The 17,101-nt window shown below is 46.0% G+C and overlaps 1 protein-coding gene across 1 annotated transcript in view; it reads left to right on the forward strand.

The window, feature by feature from the left end:
* The first annotated feature begins 3,974 nt into the window (after window positions 1-3,974).
* LOC134603004 (melanin-concentrating hormone receptor 1-like) overlaps window positions 3,975-17,101 on the forward strand; it is a 103,458-nt gene continuing 90,331 nt past the window's right edge. Inside the window, exon 1 of the mRNA XM_063448550.1 lies at window positions 3,975-4,680. Within this exon, the coding sequence (XP_063304620.1) occupies window positions 4,322-4,680 (359 nt within the window). The 5' untranslated portion in view covers window positions 3,975-4,321. The remainder of the gene's footprint in view (window positions 4,681-17,101) is intronic.

The raw sequence follows: 17,101 nt of genomic DNA on the forward strand, positions 1-17,101 counted from the left end.
TGGGGCCTCCATACTAAGAGGGACTATTGGGAAAGCCATGCACTTAATGCCACCCTATGGACATTTGTCAGCAGGGGCCCGGTCTGGGCTGTGGCCCTTTAACAGTGCACTTGGGCCCCCTTCCTATCGGCAGCCATGGAGGAAGTGGCAGCCAGTCACTTCCTCCCAGAGAGACTGGAGCCATGTGGAAGGGGTGAGGAGTCAGTGAGGAAGGTGAAGGGCCGGGGGCACCAAAGACTAACTCCCTACAGCCTCAACCAGCACAGTGGACCCCAGGGAAGCCACCCTCCTGCAAAAGATCAGAAACTGGAGGGTGGCTATAAGTCAGTATGTCTGTCAGTGTGTGTTAGTATATCTGTCAGTGTATGTGTCTGTGTGTGTAAGTATATCTGTAATTGTATGTATCTGTGTGTGTGTCAGTATGTCTGTCAATGTATGTACCTGTGTCAGTATTTCTGTCAGTGTATGTTTTTGTGTGTGTGACAGTATGTCTGTCAGTCTTTTTGCCTGCGTGTGTCAATATGTCTGTCAGTATATGTGTCTGTGTATCTGTATGTATGTCTATCTTTATGGTGTCATGGTGTATATCTATGTATCTGTATGTTGTCAATATGTGTATCTGTGTGTGTATGTGTCAGTGTGTAAATCCGTATGTGTGTCTCTGTATGTAGTCAGTGTGTGTATCTGTGTGTCTGAGTATCTGCATGTAAGTCAGTGTTTGTATCTGTATGTCTTTATATCTGCATGTGTGTCAGGTTGTGTATCTGTTTGTCTGTATATGTGTCAGTGTGTTTATCTGTATATGTATATGAATGTGTGTCAGTGTGTGTGTATATGTGTCTGTATATCTGTATGTGTTTCAGTGCGTATATATGTGTATCTGCATGTGATTCAGTGTGTGTGTGTGTGTATCTGTGTGGGTGTATGTGTTTCACAGTGTATGTGTATATGTGGATACATCTCCGCATTCGAAACACCAACACTACACACAAATACACCTCTGCATTTAAACTTCAGCAAGTCTTTTATTGAAACTACATACAAACACACACCTGTATTAAACACTAAAAGTGTATATAAATACACCTCTGCATTCAAAAAACAACACTACACATAAATGCATGCTTGCATTCAAACACCAACACCACATACAAACACCCGCCCCCAACCATGGCATACTAAATAAACGCGCTACCTGCAAAGATGCTCCCGTTGTGCTGAACGCTCCTGGAGGAAGTCTCGCACCCAATCAGACTTTCTCCATTATAGATTCATATTGTGTTCATACAGTGCAGCCCTTGCCCTTGCCAAACCTATTTTTCCTCTCTCATTAGTTCATGTTCCCGCAACCCCAGGCGTCTCTTTGACACCTTTAATTCTCTTCTTTGCCCTGCTGTGGCCACCCCCCAAACTAACCTTACTGCTGATAACTTTGCATGTTACTTCACTGACAAGATTGAACAGCTAAGGAAAGAATTCTCCCCTCCTTGCCTTTCTGTTTCTCAACCACACATAGATCATGCCTTTCCTACCCTTCAGACATTCTCCCCAGCTACTGACCAAGAGGTGACTGCTCTTCTTTGCTCCTCTCGCCCCACCACTTGCCCACTCGATCCTGTCCCATCTCACCTTATCAGATCTCTCTCCACTTGTCTCGTGCCTTCTTTAACACACATCTTCAACTGCTCGCTCTCTTCTCGCATTGTCCCTGCTGACCTTAAACATGCCACTGTAGTACCTATACTAAAAAAAACATCCCTCGACCCATCCACCCCCTCTAACTACCGTCCCATATCCCTGCTCCCTTTTTCCTTAAAGCTTCTGGAAAAACTTGTCTTTACCCGTGTGTCTCATTTCCTCAATTCCAACTCTCTCCTTGACCCCCTTCAATCTGGCTTCCGCCCTCTCCACTCTACAGAGACTGCCCTTATCAAAGTTACTAACGACCTAATCGCAGCTAAATCCAAAGGCCACTACTCCATACTAATTCTTCTTGACCTCTCAACAGCCTTGGACACCATTGATCATGCTCTCCTTCTTCAAACTCTTCAATCGCTTGGTCTCTGTGACTCTGTCCTCTCGTGGTTTTCCTCTTATCTCTCCCAACGCTCATTCAGTGTCTCTTTTTCTAATGATACCTCCTCCCCTCGCCCTGTCGCGGTTGGAGGCTCTGTCCTTGGTCCCCTTCTATTTTCTCTTTATACTGCCTCTCTTGGCAAACTTATTACCTCTTTTGGATTCCACTACCACCTGTACGCTGATGACACCCAACTATATCTCTCCTCCCCGGACCTCTCCCCTGCCGTCCTGCAACGTGTCACTGCTTGCCTTTCTTCCATCTCTGACTGGATGTCGTCCCGCTTTCTGAAACTCAATCTCTCAAAAACTGAGCTCCTTGTCTTTCCTCCTCCTAATACTGATCCTCCTCTTTCGCTCTCCCATCAAGTTTGTGGTACCGACATCGGTCCATCCTTGCAAGCGCGCTGTCTTGGCGTCATACTTGACTCTGGTCTCACCTTTGAGCCTCACATCCAGCATGTTGCCAAATCCTGTAGATTCCATCTTAAAAACATATCCCGCATCCGCCCCTTTCTTGCACCAGATACTACCAAGGAGCTTGTCCATGCTCTAGTAATTTCCCGCATGGATTACTGCAACCCTCTCCTGATTGGTCTTCCCAAAAGCCGTACTGCACCCCTACAGTCTGTAATGAACGCTGCTGCTAGACTGATTTTCCTCTCTAGTCGTTTCTCTCACACCTCACCCCTCTGCCAGTCCTTACATTGGCTTCCTGTATGCTATAGGAGTCAATTCAAGGTACTTACTCACACCTATAAAGCAATGAACAACTCTAGCCCCTCTTATATCTCCTCACAGATCCATAGGTATGTCCCTTCTCGCTCTCTCCGCTCTGCCCGTAACCACCTCCTGTCCGTTGTCCGCACCTGTATGGCCAACTCAAGCTTGCAGGACTTCTCGCGGGGGGCTCCCTTCCTATGGAATAGCCTGCCTACCGCCATCAGACTCTCCCCTAGTCTTGCATCTTTTAAGAAGTGCCTTAAAACTCATCTATTTAGGAAAGCTTATGGCCTCCAAGACTAACCCCTACCTCACATACCTGTCTCTTGCCCTCTCCTAAAGGTCAGCCCACCTTATTTGATTGCAAATTCCTGTCCTAATGTGTTTTACACCCCACCTCCTATAGAATGTAAGCTCGATTGAGCAGGGTCCTCTTCAACCTATTGTTCCTGTAAGTTTATTTGTAATTGTCCTATTTATAGTTAAATCCCCTCTCATAATATTGCAAAGCGCTAAGGAATCTGTTGGCGCTATATAAATGGCAATAATAATAATAATAATAATAATAATAATACATTCACACAAAAATACTCCATACAAAAACATGCTAACATTCAAACACACAAAGACTGCTCAGTGGTAAATGAAGATGTTTAGAAATCAGTCTGTGTAAATAAGATACATTGTTCTTCTAAATTACATTTTTGTTGCTAAAATATCGGTAAGTTAAAACAAATTACTCACAACAGCCACGCCACTTGCCACACTCCCAAAATTAAACTGTACCACTTTGTCCATTAGAAATGTTGGGAGGTATGCATGCAGCAGGGAGAGGGGTACATTGAGAGGGGGAACATGCAGTGTATAAGTATGTGTGGAGAATGTGTGTGAAATTAATGTGTAAATTCAACGTGTATATGTGGTGAGCATGCATGTTGTATCAGCGGTGTATGTGATGAGTCTAATCTTTTGTCTAATCTTTGAATTTTGTTTCAGGTTTCAGATCCTAAAAGACAACTGGAAACATTACCCCACCTGGTGTTGATGGGTGCTCACACTGGCATGGGAGGAATGGAGTTAACTGATATGCATAGGGAAGAGAACAAAGAGAGAGTGCCTAACAAAATATAAATTAATTAATTAGAATAAAATACAAAGTTGCATTCATAATAAAAACAGGTGTAAAAGAAGGTGAGGTAGGAAGTAGGAAGAGACAGAGACAATTTGGCAGGGCTGATAATAAATCAGAATATTCTTCTAATAACTTCGTTTGGAAAAAGGAAGAGAAGGTCAGTAAGAATGAGAGGTTCTCTTTGTATGTATGTATCTTTAGTTATCTAATACCAAATCTTTTTGATAACTTTCAAATACGGTCACCTTGGAAACAAATGGGGAACAAAATATATAAGGAAAGGAGACACATTTTACTATCTAGCTGCCATTTGGAAAGGTTAAAAAATTAGTTAGCAAGCCTAATCTGAGCCTCCGCTAATATCATTTATACTCATCTGTCTCCAAAAAAATGACACCCTCTCTTCCTTGGATTCCCACAAATATGCCCCCATCCACAGGTGCAGTGTCCCCGCGAGGTCCCGGGTGGGGAGTAGTGTATGGGATGATATGTGGTTGCGGGGTCCTTTGTAATGGACTGGTTTTAGCTGTGCTGCTCAGCTGTCGACACACTTTGGTGTCAGACCTCTACGTTGTGAATTTAGCTTTGGCTGACCTGCTGTCTTTGCTTGGGATGCCGCTTCTCATCCATCAACTTCTTCATGACAGAGGATGGGTATTTGGGGACCTCTTGTGCCGTGCTGTCACTACTCTGGATCTCAATAATCAGATCACTGGGGTTGGAATCATCACAGCTCTCTGCATTGACAGGTAACATTTAAGCAACCTTTGTAGACATCTTGTGAAGGGAAAATGTAATCCATTGTGTCATTATTTGGATATTATGGAGATAAGAGACAAATATAGGAGGATCTAACTTGGTGCCAATAATTTCTCACACCAACCAGGGGCACACTCAGAAAGTTGAAATGTGAGGAAGAACAGCCATGAAAAATCAAGTTGCCTTCAAAATACATACGATGGGGTGTTCACTAAATAGGATTCAGGACCAACTTGTGAGTTAAGCTTCAAATCCTTTAGTACTTTGACACTAGGAAATATGCTGCAAAATATTCTAACCACTGTGTGACAGCCTCTGTTTTATAAGTCCAGCTCTTGCAAAGCGTCTGCCATGAAGTTTATGTGCTTCATGTACAGTAGTTTGAGACTTCTACAACTTACATTATTTTTTATTATATAATTATCTCTAGGGCCTCTCAGCAATGCATCTATGAGTCATAAAACATTTCTCTATATATATGCATCGTTGACAAAATATTATATCTACATATTTATACAAAGATTTTTTTACATCATCATACATTACTTACCTCCTTAATATAATGGTGATGCCAGTTCAAGCACATATCTGAGCATGGATGCAAAGTAATGATAGATACATATTTATTACTGGCCTGTAAGGAGCTCCACCACTCATAAGTGAGCCCTCTAAACTAACATATTCAAAGGGACACCTTACGCAACAAAACCAATACCCTAATTTTGGTGCATAGATGCTGCTCCTTTTTCTTAGACAATAGAAATCATTGTAGTTTCTAAGAAATAGCAATGTTTTACTTGAACACATACTTATAGTGGCTTTCAGACAGCCTACCTTTTATAAGGATGAAAACAAGAATAATAATAACTGAGGGGCAACGAATAAACAAGCATACATAATGAGCAGGGACAAAAATGCAGCCTAGGCATTTAAAGTCAGAGCAGTCCTAGGAGGGGTGCGTCCTGAGAGGGTGCATGGTGTGACATCACCAATGACATGCATGCTTCCCCAAAGTGGGCATATCTGTTTGATGCATTTTTGTGCAGCCTACATGTAGTGTAGTGGAATAGGGAAGGTGTGTGGTGGAGAGGATAAGGGATGTTGTGCGAGGGGGGATAAGCAGGGCCAGATTAAGAGCCCAATGGGCCTGGTGCTGACAATTATGATGGGCCTAATTACAAAATCTTAATCGACCAAAAACACGAAAACAGTCCTACCTCCCAAGTGTATCTGATGGAGATGGTGCTGGAGGGAAACTCATAGGATGCAGCTATGAGAAAACACATACCCTATGCTAATCTCACACTTTCATCTTTCAAGTAAATCCATACCCATTAACAGCAGTGTCCAGTAAAGCAGGAAATCTATGGACGGAGCAAAAGGATGGGCCACTGACGCAAATCACAAAACTAGAACTGCCGAAAGGGGCGAACATACCCAAAAAGGCAGCATGTCTGTGTCCCCATGTCTCCCAGTCCCTTAGTGTCTGTGTCCCCATGTCACTAGGACACTAGGGGACATTGAGAGACATTGGGACACTGGGAGACATGGGGACACTGAGATACTAGGGAACATTGGGAGACCTGGGGACACTGGGTGACTTTGAGACACGAAGGGACACTGTGATATATAGGTAACATTGGAGACTTGATAAAGACTTGGGTACAGGTCAAAACGCTGCGATGCCCAATAAACCTGCTTAAATCTATCACAGTGAGTGCCTGAGATTTTTGGGGGCACTTTGGGGGCACTTTTATACTAGGGGACACTGAGACACTTGGGGGCACTGCGAGACATGGGGACACTGGCAGACTAGGGGACACTGAGACACTAAGAACACTGAGACACTACGGAAACTGAGAGACACCAGGGACACTGGGAGACATGGGGCACTGAGACACTGTGATACATCGGGGATAATGTGATACATAGAGACCCTTCAAACTTGATAAAGACCTGGGTACAGGTCGAAACGTTGCGATGTCCAATAAACCTGCTTAAATTTATCACAGGGAGTGCCTGAGATTTTTTCTTTTATATTAGGGGACACTGGGAGAGATGGGAACACTGGGAGACATTGGGACACTGGGAGACTAGGGGACTTTGGGAGACATAGGGACTTTGGGAGACTAGGAAACACTGAGACACTAGCACACTACGGAAACTGAGAGACACCAGGGACACTGGGAGACATGGGGCACTGAGACACTGTGATACATCGGGGATAATGTGATACATAGAGACCCTTCAAACTTGATAAAGACCTGGGTACAGGTCGAAACGTTGCGATGTCCAATAAACCTGCTTAAATTTATCACAGGGAGTGCCTGAGATTTTTTCTTTTATATTAGGGGACACTGGGAGAGATGGGAACACTGGGAGACATTGGGACACTGGGAGACTAGGGGACTTTGGGAGACATAGGGACTTTGGGAGACTAGGAAACACTGAGACACTAGCACACTACGGAAACTGAGAGACACCAGGGACACTGGGAGACATGGGGACACTGAGATACTAGGGACACTGGCTTGGAGACATGGGCACACTGGGAGTGCCCCATGTATCCCAAGTCTCAAAGTGGACCAATTTCCCCATGTCTCTCAGTGTCCCCATGTCGCCCAGTGTCCCCTAGTGTATATATCCCCATGTCTCCCAGTGTCCCTATGTACTAGGACACTAGGGGACACTTAGAGACATGGGGACACTGTGAGACATGGGGACTCTTGGAAGCTAGGGGACACTGGGAGACACCAGGGACACTGGGAGACATGGGGACACTGAGACACTGTCTGGAAGACATGGGGACACTGAGAGACTAGGGGTCACTGGGAGACATGGGGACTCTTGGAAGCTAGGGGACACTGGGAGACACCAGGGACACTGGGAGACATGGGGACACTGAGACACTGTCTGGAAGACATGGGGACACTGAGAGACTAGGGGTCACTGGGAGACATGGGGCCACTGTGTCCCTAGTATCTCAGGGTCCCCATGTTACCCAGTGTCTCAGTGTCCCCATGTCTCCCAGTGTCCCAATGTCTCAGTGTCCCCAAGTCTCTCACTGTCCCCATGTCTCCCAGTTTCTCCTAATGTCTCAGAGTCCCCAGGTCTCCAAGTGCCCCCTAGTGTCTCAGTGTCACCAAGTGTCCCTATGTCCCCCAATGTCCCCAAGTTTCTCACTGTCCCCATCTCTCACAGTTCCCCCTAGTGTTTGCATCCCCAGGTCGCCCAGTGCCCCTAGTGTCTCAGTGTTCCCAAATGTCCCTATGTCTCCCAGTGTCTCAGTGCCCCCTAGTGTCTCAGTGTCCCCGTGTCTCACAGTGTCCCCTCGTGTCTCAGTGTCGCCTAGTGTCTGTGTCCCCATGTCTCCCTGCAGCCTTCCCCCCATCCCTCACTTACCTGAGCTGTTGGCTGTCTCTGCAGGCTCGGACTTGCTGTCTGGACTCTCTGTGCAGAGCTGCTCCCCCGCGGATCCACACACAGCGGGTCGCGCTGGTATTGCAGAATAATCTCTGTTTATACTGAGACTGACATTTGCATTGCCGATATTACTGCAATACCGGCACAGGCTAGGCAGCCTTAAATACCTGAGATATACATCTGAGAAATACCTGGCAACCCTAAGAAATACCTGAGAAATAGCTGGCAACCCTAAGAGTAGTGTGTAAAAAAAAAAAATATGTATTAAAAAAAATAAAAAAAAAATAGGGCTTTTCCATGGGCTTAGGCCTGGAGATGCTGCTCCATCAGCCCCTATGTTCATCCGGCCCTGGGGATAGGAGTTTTAGAGTGTGGAAGGGGAACATGGGTCTGCTGGGTGTGAGAAGGGGGCATGGGTCTGCTGGGTGTGAGAGAGGACATAGGGCTGTTGGGTGAGAGAGGGAGACAGTGGCTGCTGGGTGTGAGGGGGACATGGGGCTGCAGTGTCTCTTCCTTACTTTGAGCCTTGGCAGCAGGGGGAGGATCCATTTTCCCTGGTGGGTGTAAACCATGTCCACTGGGCCTGCGCTGTGCATCTGGGTGGAGCATCTGTATGCAGGCCGGTGAGAGAGATATTTCATGCGCAATAGGTCTCCTCCGCAGGATGACGTCATCCGGCGGGGGAGGAGCGTGGGCGGATCCTGACCCAGCGCCGAGGGACATTGGCGCTGGATACAGGTAAGTAACTGAGGGGGTTTTAACCCCTTCAGCAACTTGGGATGGGGGTGGGAGGGAGAGGGGACCTGCAGTGCCAGGAAAATGGATTGTTTTCCTGGCACTGGAGAGTCCCTTTAATAGTCAGTCATTCCAGACACTAGACCTTCAGAAAACATTTTGCAACTTCACAGGCTCTCTAGAAACAGAACTTAACTTGAAAGCCACACATTTTTGGTAGTACTAGCGTAAGACAACTCTGGGGCCTACCTTGGGGTGTGGGTGAGAGAGAGACGGACAATCTTTCTGCCCTTTGAATTCTGGGAATCTGCAGCATTTGACTGACTCTCCACTGGGTGAGAGTTATCCTGGTGCCTCATCGAAATTGCACCCAAATTAGAGGAACCCTGTATACCCAAAGGACAGGATGGTTTACCAATGCATTACAACAAAGGTGGCTGCAGTCGATGTGGTGGAAGCCACGTGGTGAGATCTATCTGTTGGGCCACGGAGAGGTATCATCTTCTGCTTGATATTGAAGTTTCGCCAGGATCTGTGAGTCAAGCACCCACCACCATCACAGCATACGCTACAGAAATATAATCAACAACCACACCACAGAGAAAAGCATGGGCGTCATTAGCAAAGTGAAACTTAATGGAGGTACCAGGGCTCACACCGCTGACCTTTTCAGGGAGAGCATTTGGGGAATCAACGACCTTGCACCACCTTCATACTATACATTCCTACACCTGGGGTGTCTGGTTTGAAAGGTACTGTATTACTGCTCACTTCTTATCCTGGTGGCTGGTTAGTGGTATTTTGGAGAGTTATATATTAGGACAGGGGTAGGCAACCTACGGCACTAGTGCCATGCACGGCACTCAAGGTGACTTTGCACGGCACTCAAGGCTGCTAGAGCCAAACAGGCTCTGTCCTATCAGGAGTCCCAGTGAAACTTCAGATATCTGCTAATACGAAGAGGTGGTAAAGGACAATCCTCAATTTAAGCATTGCAAAACATAGAGGAAGTGATCTCAGATCACTTCCTCCCAGCACTTGTGAATGGGAATCCACACTGTAGCAGAGCAGCCTGCCGCTGCTGTTGCAGCTCCTATACTTGAGCTATACCTGGCCGGCCTGGTCCCCACTGGAACCGAGGGAAGCCACCCATACTGCTAGATATACACAGAAATAACCCTCCCCTCATACAAATAATACGAACAGCCTACAGACAAACATATACACAATCCCCACAAACGCAACACCACTAACAATCCACATACATGCACACAACCCCGCATGCAGCATCTCACATGCAATACCCCAAACAGCCCCCACACATACACACACTACCAAACACACAATGTGACATATCCACCCACCCACAATTCCACAAGCAGCCCCCATACACCGCCCACATTCATAGGTATCATACACGATACCATAAAGTACTAATGAACATATACAATATAATAGCTCATATACGCACAAATACAACAATACAAAGCAATTACAGTAAAAATAACACAAGCAGAATACGGCAGCATACACACCTCAATTTAAAAAATAGGATCGGCACGCTAAGGGACATCACAATCCTATATCGGCACAGTGCTGCTAAAAGGTTGCCTACCCCTGTATTAGGACATGCAACCCATGGACTCTCAACGTTTCTTTATAGTGCAGCAGGGTCTTGCCTCCCAACACGGAATAGGCTAACAACTTACTTGTGTATGGAACTGAACCAGCTCTACAAACTATTTGGAAGCTGCCATGTTGACATCTTGCCACTTCTTTTGTTGTATATTAGTTTTTCAGCAGCTAACGTTTTTGATTTTTGTTCTTACTGGTCCATAGGGTTGATGTGAACATATGTTTTGTTGATATTACGTGTGCCACTTACATACATTAAGCATGTTTGAATCACCAATTTACTAGTTATGCACAGAAGTGCAGGTTTTAATATATCACCCGTGTAACTGTAGGATCAAATTATAACAGTAACACAGCTAAGCTACAAACACTTGAGTCCTCGTGTTAAACAACTGCTACAAGTATTGTATTTATGTTTATATTTTCAGTTACATTCTGTGCCAAACTCCCCTTTCCAAGTAAGTTTGCCACGAGTTCCTGGAGGAGCCTGTTTGCCAGCCTCCTGCCCACAGACAATGGGCCCTGTAATACGCCCTGTAAAAGTCTTCGTTCTTGCATTTGGACTATATGGTTTGGGAATCGAACAGCCACATGAACCTGAGACTACCCGGGAGCTTGCTACACCTAATTGCTACTTTGTAGAAATTTCTACCGCAGTGTTCTAAGTGTTCGTCTGGGTGGCCACATTTCCTATGGACATCCACGAAGTGGCGGCCATCTTGTTCACATGAACACAGGCAGCGGTGTTTGGTCATCGAGTTCATGGAACTATTTTAGGACACTGAAACTCCTGAACATCGCTGGACTTCCATGATCGCCTGTGCTCGGTTTTAAAACACTTAGGAAGACACTGTTTGGTGCAAACATTCTCACGGACAAGGGAAACAAGCTCCGGGGTAAGAATATTGACTCTGTTCGGTAGTTTGTTCAGTTTTAAACTACAGAACTAGACCAACCGCTAGCCCTGATTTTATGGAACTGTTTTGGGCAGGAGCCTCATGTACAGGCGGTCAAATCAAGACTTCCAGGAAATTCCCGAACCCCTGAATCGATCTGGGGGACTTTTGAATATGTTGGTCACCCAGGTCAGGGCTATCAGGGGATATAATGTTTGTGGTGTTTTTTAAAATTTGTTTTTAAGGTACTTTTGGGGTGTTTGTGAAATGTGTTTTTTTTTGGGCCTGTACATAATTAACTTTGTACAGTTCCTGAATAAATTATCTCCCAGACATAAGGGAAGGGTTTATCCTGTTCCTGTGGGAGTGTCATGGGTGTGCTCAACTGTATTTGAAACTGTATAAAAGCAGGCCAACTGGCCAGATTAAATGTATTCCAGCTTGTACTCCCAGAACTATGTGGCATCTGGTTACTGGGAGGGGAAAGGGCTAATCACTGATCACTGTTCCAGTGTGGAGGATTAAACGGGGAAAGCCCTTGTAAGGACTAGAGCTCCCAGAACGTCGTCCAGTGCCTGGGGATTTCTAGAGCAAGTTCCCAATTCGGCACCAGGAGGGAGCGGTTCCAGGACCCCAGTCCAGCCACGGCGACTTTGGGCAGAAGTGCTGTGGTTTGTCCCCTGTTCCACCTAGCAAGCGGTCCTTGGCAGAGCTCCGTCACAGATTCTATAAGCCAGAGATTGTCAACTTTTTATCTAAAACACCTGGCTGGGCAAATAATGGAGCCGGCTGTTCACCCAGGGACGTATTAGCTGCGAGGCAAACAAGGCATTGCGGCATTTTCCAGGGGGTGGCAAAAAAAGCCGCCCCCAAATGCCCAAGGCAAATGTCTTGTTAGCCTTGCGGCTAACAGACATGCCGGCGGGCTGCTGGCCGGTCGGGCGGCGCCGGCGAGGGAGCACTTCCTCTGAGCTGTCTGCTCAGCTCCCTCGCGCGCCGCAGAGTGAGGCTGGGAGCCGGAATATGACGTCATATTCCGGCTACGCCTCCCAGCCTCACTCTGCGGCGCGCAAGGGAGCTGAGCAGAGAGCTCAGAGGAATTGCTCCCTCGCCAGCCGCCCGCCAGCACCCAGCAGCCACTGGTCCACCAAGGAGAAAGATGCCCCCCCCCCCCCAGCATTCCCAAAGGTAAGGAGGCTGGGGGGGTTAAAGTAAAAAAGTGTTAATGTGAGTGAGTGTGTGTGTGTCTGTTACTGTGTGTGTGTGTGTGTGTCTGTTACTGTGTGTGTGTGTGTCTGTTAGTGTGTGAGTGTGTGTCTGTTAGTGTGTGAGTGTGTGTCTGTTAGTGTGTGAGTGTGTGTCTGTTAGTGTGTGTGTGTGTGTGTGTGTCTGTTAGTGTGTGTGTGTGTGTGTGTGTGTCTGTTAATGTGTGTGTCTGTTAGTGTGTGTGTGTGTCTGTTAATGTGTGTGTCTGTCTGTTAGTGTGTGTGTCTATTAGTGTGTGTGTCTGTTAGTGTGTGTGTGTGTGTGTGTGTCTGTTAGTGTGTCTGTTAGTGTGTGTGTGTCTGTAAAAAATAAATTTGTGTTTGAGAAAGTGTATGTGTGTATGTCAATGTGTGTATGGTTATGCCCCTGTCAGTGTGTGTGTGTGTGTTATTCCCCTGTCAGTGTGTGTGTGCCTATGCCCCTGTCAGTGAGTGTGTGTGCATATGCCTCTATCAGTGTGTGTGTGCCTCTGCCCCTGTCAGCGTGTGTGCCTATGTCCCTGTCAGTGTGTGCGTGTATGTCCCTGTCAGTGTGTGCGTGTATGTCGGTCAAAGAGTGTGTGTCTGTTTAGGTACCTGCGATCACGATTGGTGTTTTTACTCACCCTTTTTTTCCCCACGCTGTGCAGGTTTTGCCACGGCTTGTCCCGCCTCCATTGCCGAGTTCATCAATCTTTTTGATCTCAGCTAAGCCAATGCTTTCCCATAGGAAAGCATTGTGAGGATATTGTGCATGTTCTGTATGGGTAACACTCAGCGCGTACGTGCAGAGCACTGACACAGGACTCTCTAGTGGCTGCCTGAGTTACAGCCACTAGAGGTCTTAGTAGGCAGCAATGTAAGCACTGCCTTTTTTCTGAAAATGCAGCGTTTACATTGAAAAGGCTACAGGGACAGGCTATAGGCACCAGAACCACTACATTAAGCTGTAGTGGTTCTGGTGACTATAGTGCCCCTTTAAAAAAAAAAAAAAACTGGCTCCTAACTTTTTTAGCTGGCTCCTACATTCTAAGCAAATTTGTCAAGCTCTGCTATAAGCTATGTGACAGATATCTCTTCCTCCAAAAAAAAAGAAAAAAAAAGAGAGAAATGCTCATTCCACTAGCCAATACTTGTTGTAAAGAAGGGATCCACACTGGTCCCCAATTGAAAAGAAAAGACAAAAATATACATAGAATGATAACTGATTAACAAGGGAGAAACCTTGGAGATGAAAACGATAAAGTATTTTAACATACAGATATATATCCCAAATCAGTATTCTACCCGCAACAAACAAAAAGTGAATATATCAGGATATTTGAAAAGACAGTTGGAAAAGACCTAAGATCTCTTGAAACATAGGTAAAATCTAGGACAACTTAACCAGGAGGTAACGAAAAGCCCTTAAAAGCTTGGTGGAAGACGACAAGATCATCCTTATGGCAAGCAATAAAGCAGGAGGACTGGTCGTAATAAATCATTTAGATTATGAAATCACTTCTTAGTGATACAGAAACTTATATGACATTGGGAGAAAGTCCTTGCAAGCAAGAACAACATGGAGAATCATACTGCATTATAGGAAGAGGGTTGCAATAGAGGTATCCTGAATAATAGAGATTATATTGATATCTGATGTTAACATCTAAGTCATGTTTTACCACAGACCTAAAATACATAACAAGCTGACTAATCACCCAGGAAAACTGATTATTTAAAATATATTTGGATTAATTTCTACAAACACTAATATGTGGATAAATTCCTACCAACACAACTTAAAATAATATCTAAGTGATACCACGCAAGTAATCAAGATTTTGTCTTTAGTGGACTGGAAGGAGGACTATACCCATGTCACGGTGGATGTCACATCATCACATCACTTTATACAATAATAGGACATAGGATGTGAGGCTATCCAATATTCACTGGCTATTTACTCTGATTTTAACAATGACCAAACTGATTTCTTGGTGAAATGTGTAGCTTTTATTTTAATCCATTTTATTTATTTATTTTCAATATAGTCAATTTTATCTCCGGGTTGAAGGTACTAACATGGGAACTGGATTTGCACCAACCTATATATGGGTATTTGGGAGGAATAGTTCATTTGGAGGGATTCCCCCTTTGGCGCAAACCTAGTCTTATAGCAAAAATACAACAATGGTATTTTTATTTGAAAAGTGGATGTTTTAAGATTGGAATCCATTAAAATTTTCTTAATCATAATCCATATCATTTAAAATGTACTTTCGGGGGGCGGAGCCTAACCGCTGAGACGAACGGACGCACACTGCTCAAGCTCCGAGCGAAAATCGAGTAAAAACCCCTCTAAAAACGGAGTTTATCGCTTCTACGGACAACCACAAAACCAGGGGAACACTCCTAACCTCATTGGACGAAAAAATAAGAAACTAGGGGCGGACAAACCTGCTCCAGGACTGACTATAGGAGACATGTGGCGGCAAGCACGCAGCACGGGAGAATCCAACATGGCGGCCCTCCACGGAGGCTGCTCGGACTTCTACTCGGATGATTACTCTGAAGGCGCAGAGGAGGATTACCTTCCAACACCAGCCCCTAAACAGCCAGCGACACCTAATAACCCCAAAGCTGACAAAGATGCAGAACTGGTGACCACCGGGGTACTGAAGGCATTGTTAGCCGACCTACAGAAAAATATCCTCACGGACGTCACTGCACTGAGGGGAGAGCTGCAGGGCCTGACAGGCCGCATATCAACACTAGAGGCCTCCTCCCAAGACCACCAGCAGCACATGTCCTCCCTTCAAACGGCCATACAAGACTTACAACGCCAGAACCTACTACACGAAAGGCGTTTTGCGGCCCAAGAGGATAACAGAAGGAGATGTAATCTAAAGGTCAGAGGGGTCCCAGATGGACTACCAGAGACGGAATTGCCACAAATGATAAAAAAACTGCTGACTGCTATACAACCCGCCGGCCAAGCTAAACCCATCACTCCCACGGACATTTTCAGGGTCCCCAAACCTCCTGGGGCCCCGGCCACAGCCACTAAGGATACCATACTCACATTTAAAAACGGGAAAGACAAATCGGCGATTCTCACCGCAATAAGAGGCAAGACCCCTATACAGTTTGAAGGCATAAGCCTGACATTCTACGCCGACCTGTCCGGGGCAACATTGGCATGGCGTAGGTCACTCCGTCCCTTCCTAACCGTGCTCCAGCGCCATGACATAAGATACCGCTGGCGACCCTCCCAAACACTCCTCATTCAACAAGGAGACAATACACACCAAATCCACGACGCTCAGGATGCAGCTCACCTCCTACAAACCCTGGGCCTTCCACAGATCCCACAGAACCAAGTGAGAACCCAAGAGCCTACCTCCCCAAATCGTAACTGGGATCCGGCACGAGTTCCCGCATTCGTACCGAGAAATAACACACCGGACGCCTACGCCTCGATCACCACTTGAATGGAGAGGCACAGGTGATCCCACTCACCTGCACAGCGCAGTGAACCACCCCTCTGAGCACAATGCTCCCGGACACACAGTTTGTTTGTTACCCAATTGCAGAAACATGATCCTCTATCCACTGGACTATATGCAACACCCCGTATCGGCCTCCACGGAACAACGCGACATGCCCGAAGATCTGTGAACTCCAACCCCACGGGCGTTTCTCATTTGTCCCCCGACAGCAACAACTCTGAAGCGCTCTATGAACGCAAATTGAATACTCCAGCACCCGACAACGACCACCTGCAACAACATCTCAACACCAGGTTGGCATACGGGACTTCCGAGGTAGGCGCAGGTTGACGGCGGAGTACACCCACAGAGACTTACACTACCCACCGTTGTCCTAACCGCAATACCAGAATGCGCGAATTTGGGACATCGCCCCTGAGTTGGACTTTTATTGGGACTGCTAAGGTTAGGGTCATGTCTTCTTGTACCCTCAGTTCTTAATTTTCAAGCAATAGCCAGGCTGGTACCCCAAAGCGCTGCCATGCTTGAGCGCAGATCAACTGCAAAAGTTAAGTTTTGTTGTGTTTTTATATGTTCCATGCCACCACTGCGGCATTAACATGCATAAGGGGCAATCGTCCAAGCCTACACCCAAGTAGATACGATGGTGTAGTTCACCACGTAGCGCATAACAGGCTTTTTTCAGAACCTCCCATTAAAGTTACCCTACACGCAGTAAGTCGCGCTTTCCGTTTGAATTTCTGTTTAACCAATGATAAGCCACCTATAGGCTAACACACTACACTTAATATCAAAATTGACTGTCCTGGCGACTCACCTCAGCACTACCTTATTTTTATTTCTATTTTATTTTAGTCAATCTGAAACTAACACGACACGCTTCTATACACCTTAGACATGCAAACCACGAATTTCAGGTGTGTCAGTCCACTGGCCCACCCAGCAAGATACCTAGCCTGATTTAAGCTAGCCAAAGCCACCTGCTAT

Source organism: Pelobates fuscus, chromosome 3 (genome assembly GCF_036172605.1).
Source record: "Pelobates fuscus isolate aPelFus1 chromosome 3, aPelFus1.pri, whole genome shotgun sequence".
In the NCBI taxonomy this organism is placed as follows: domain Eukaryota; kingdom Metazoa; phylum Chordata; class Amphibia; order Anura; family Pelobatidae; genus Pelobates; species Pelobates fuscus.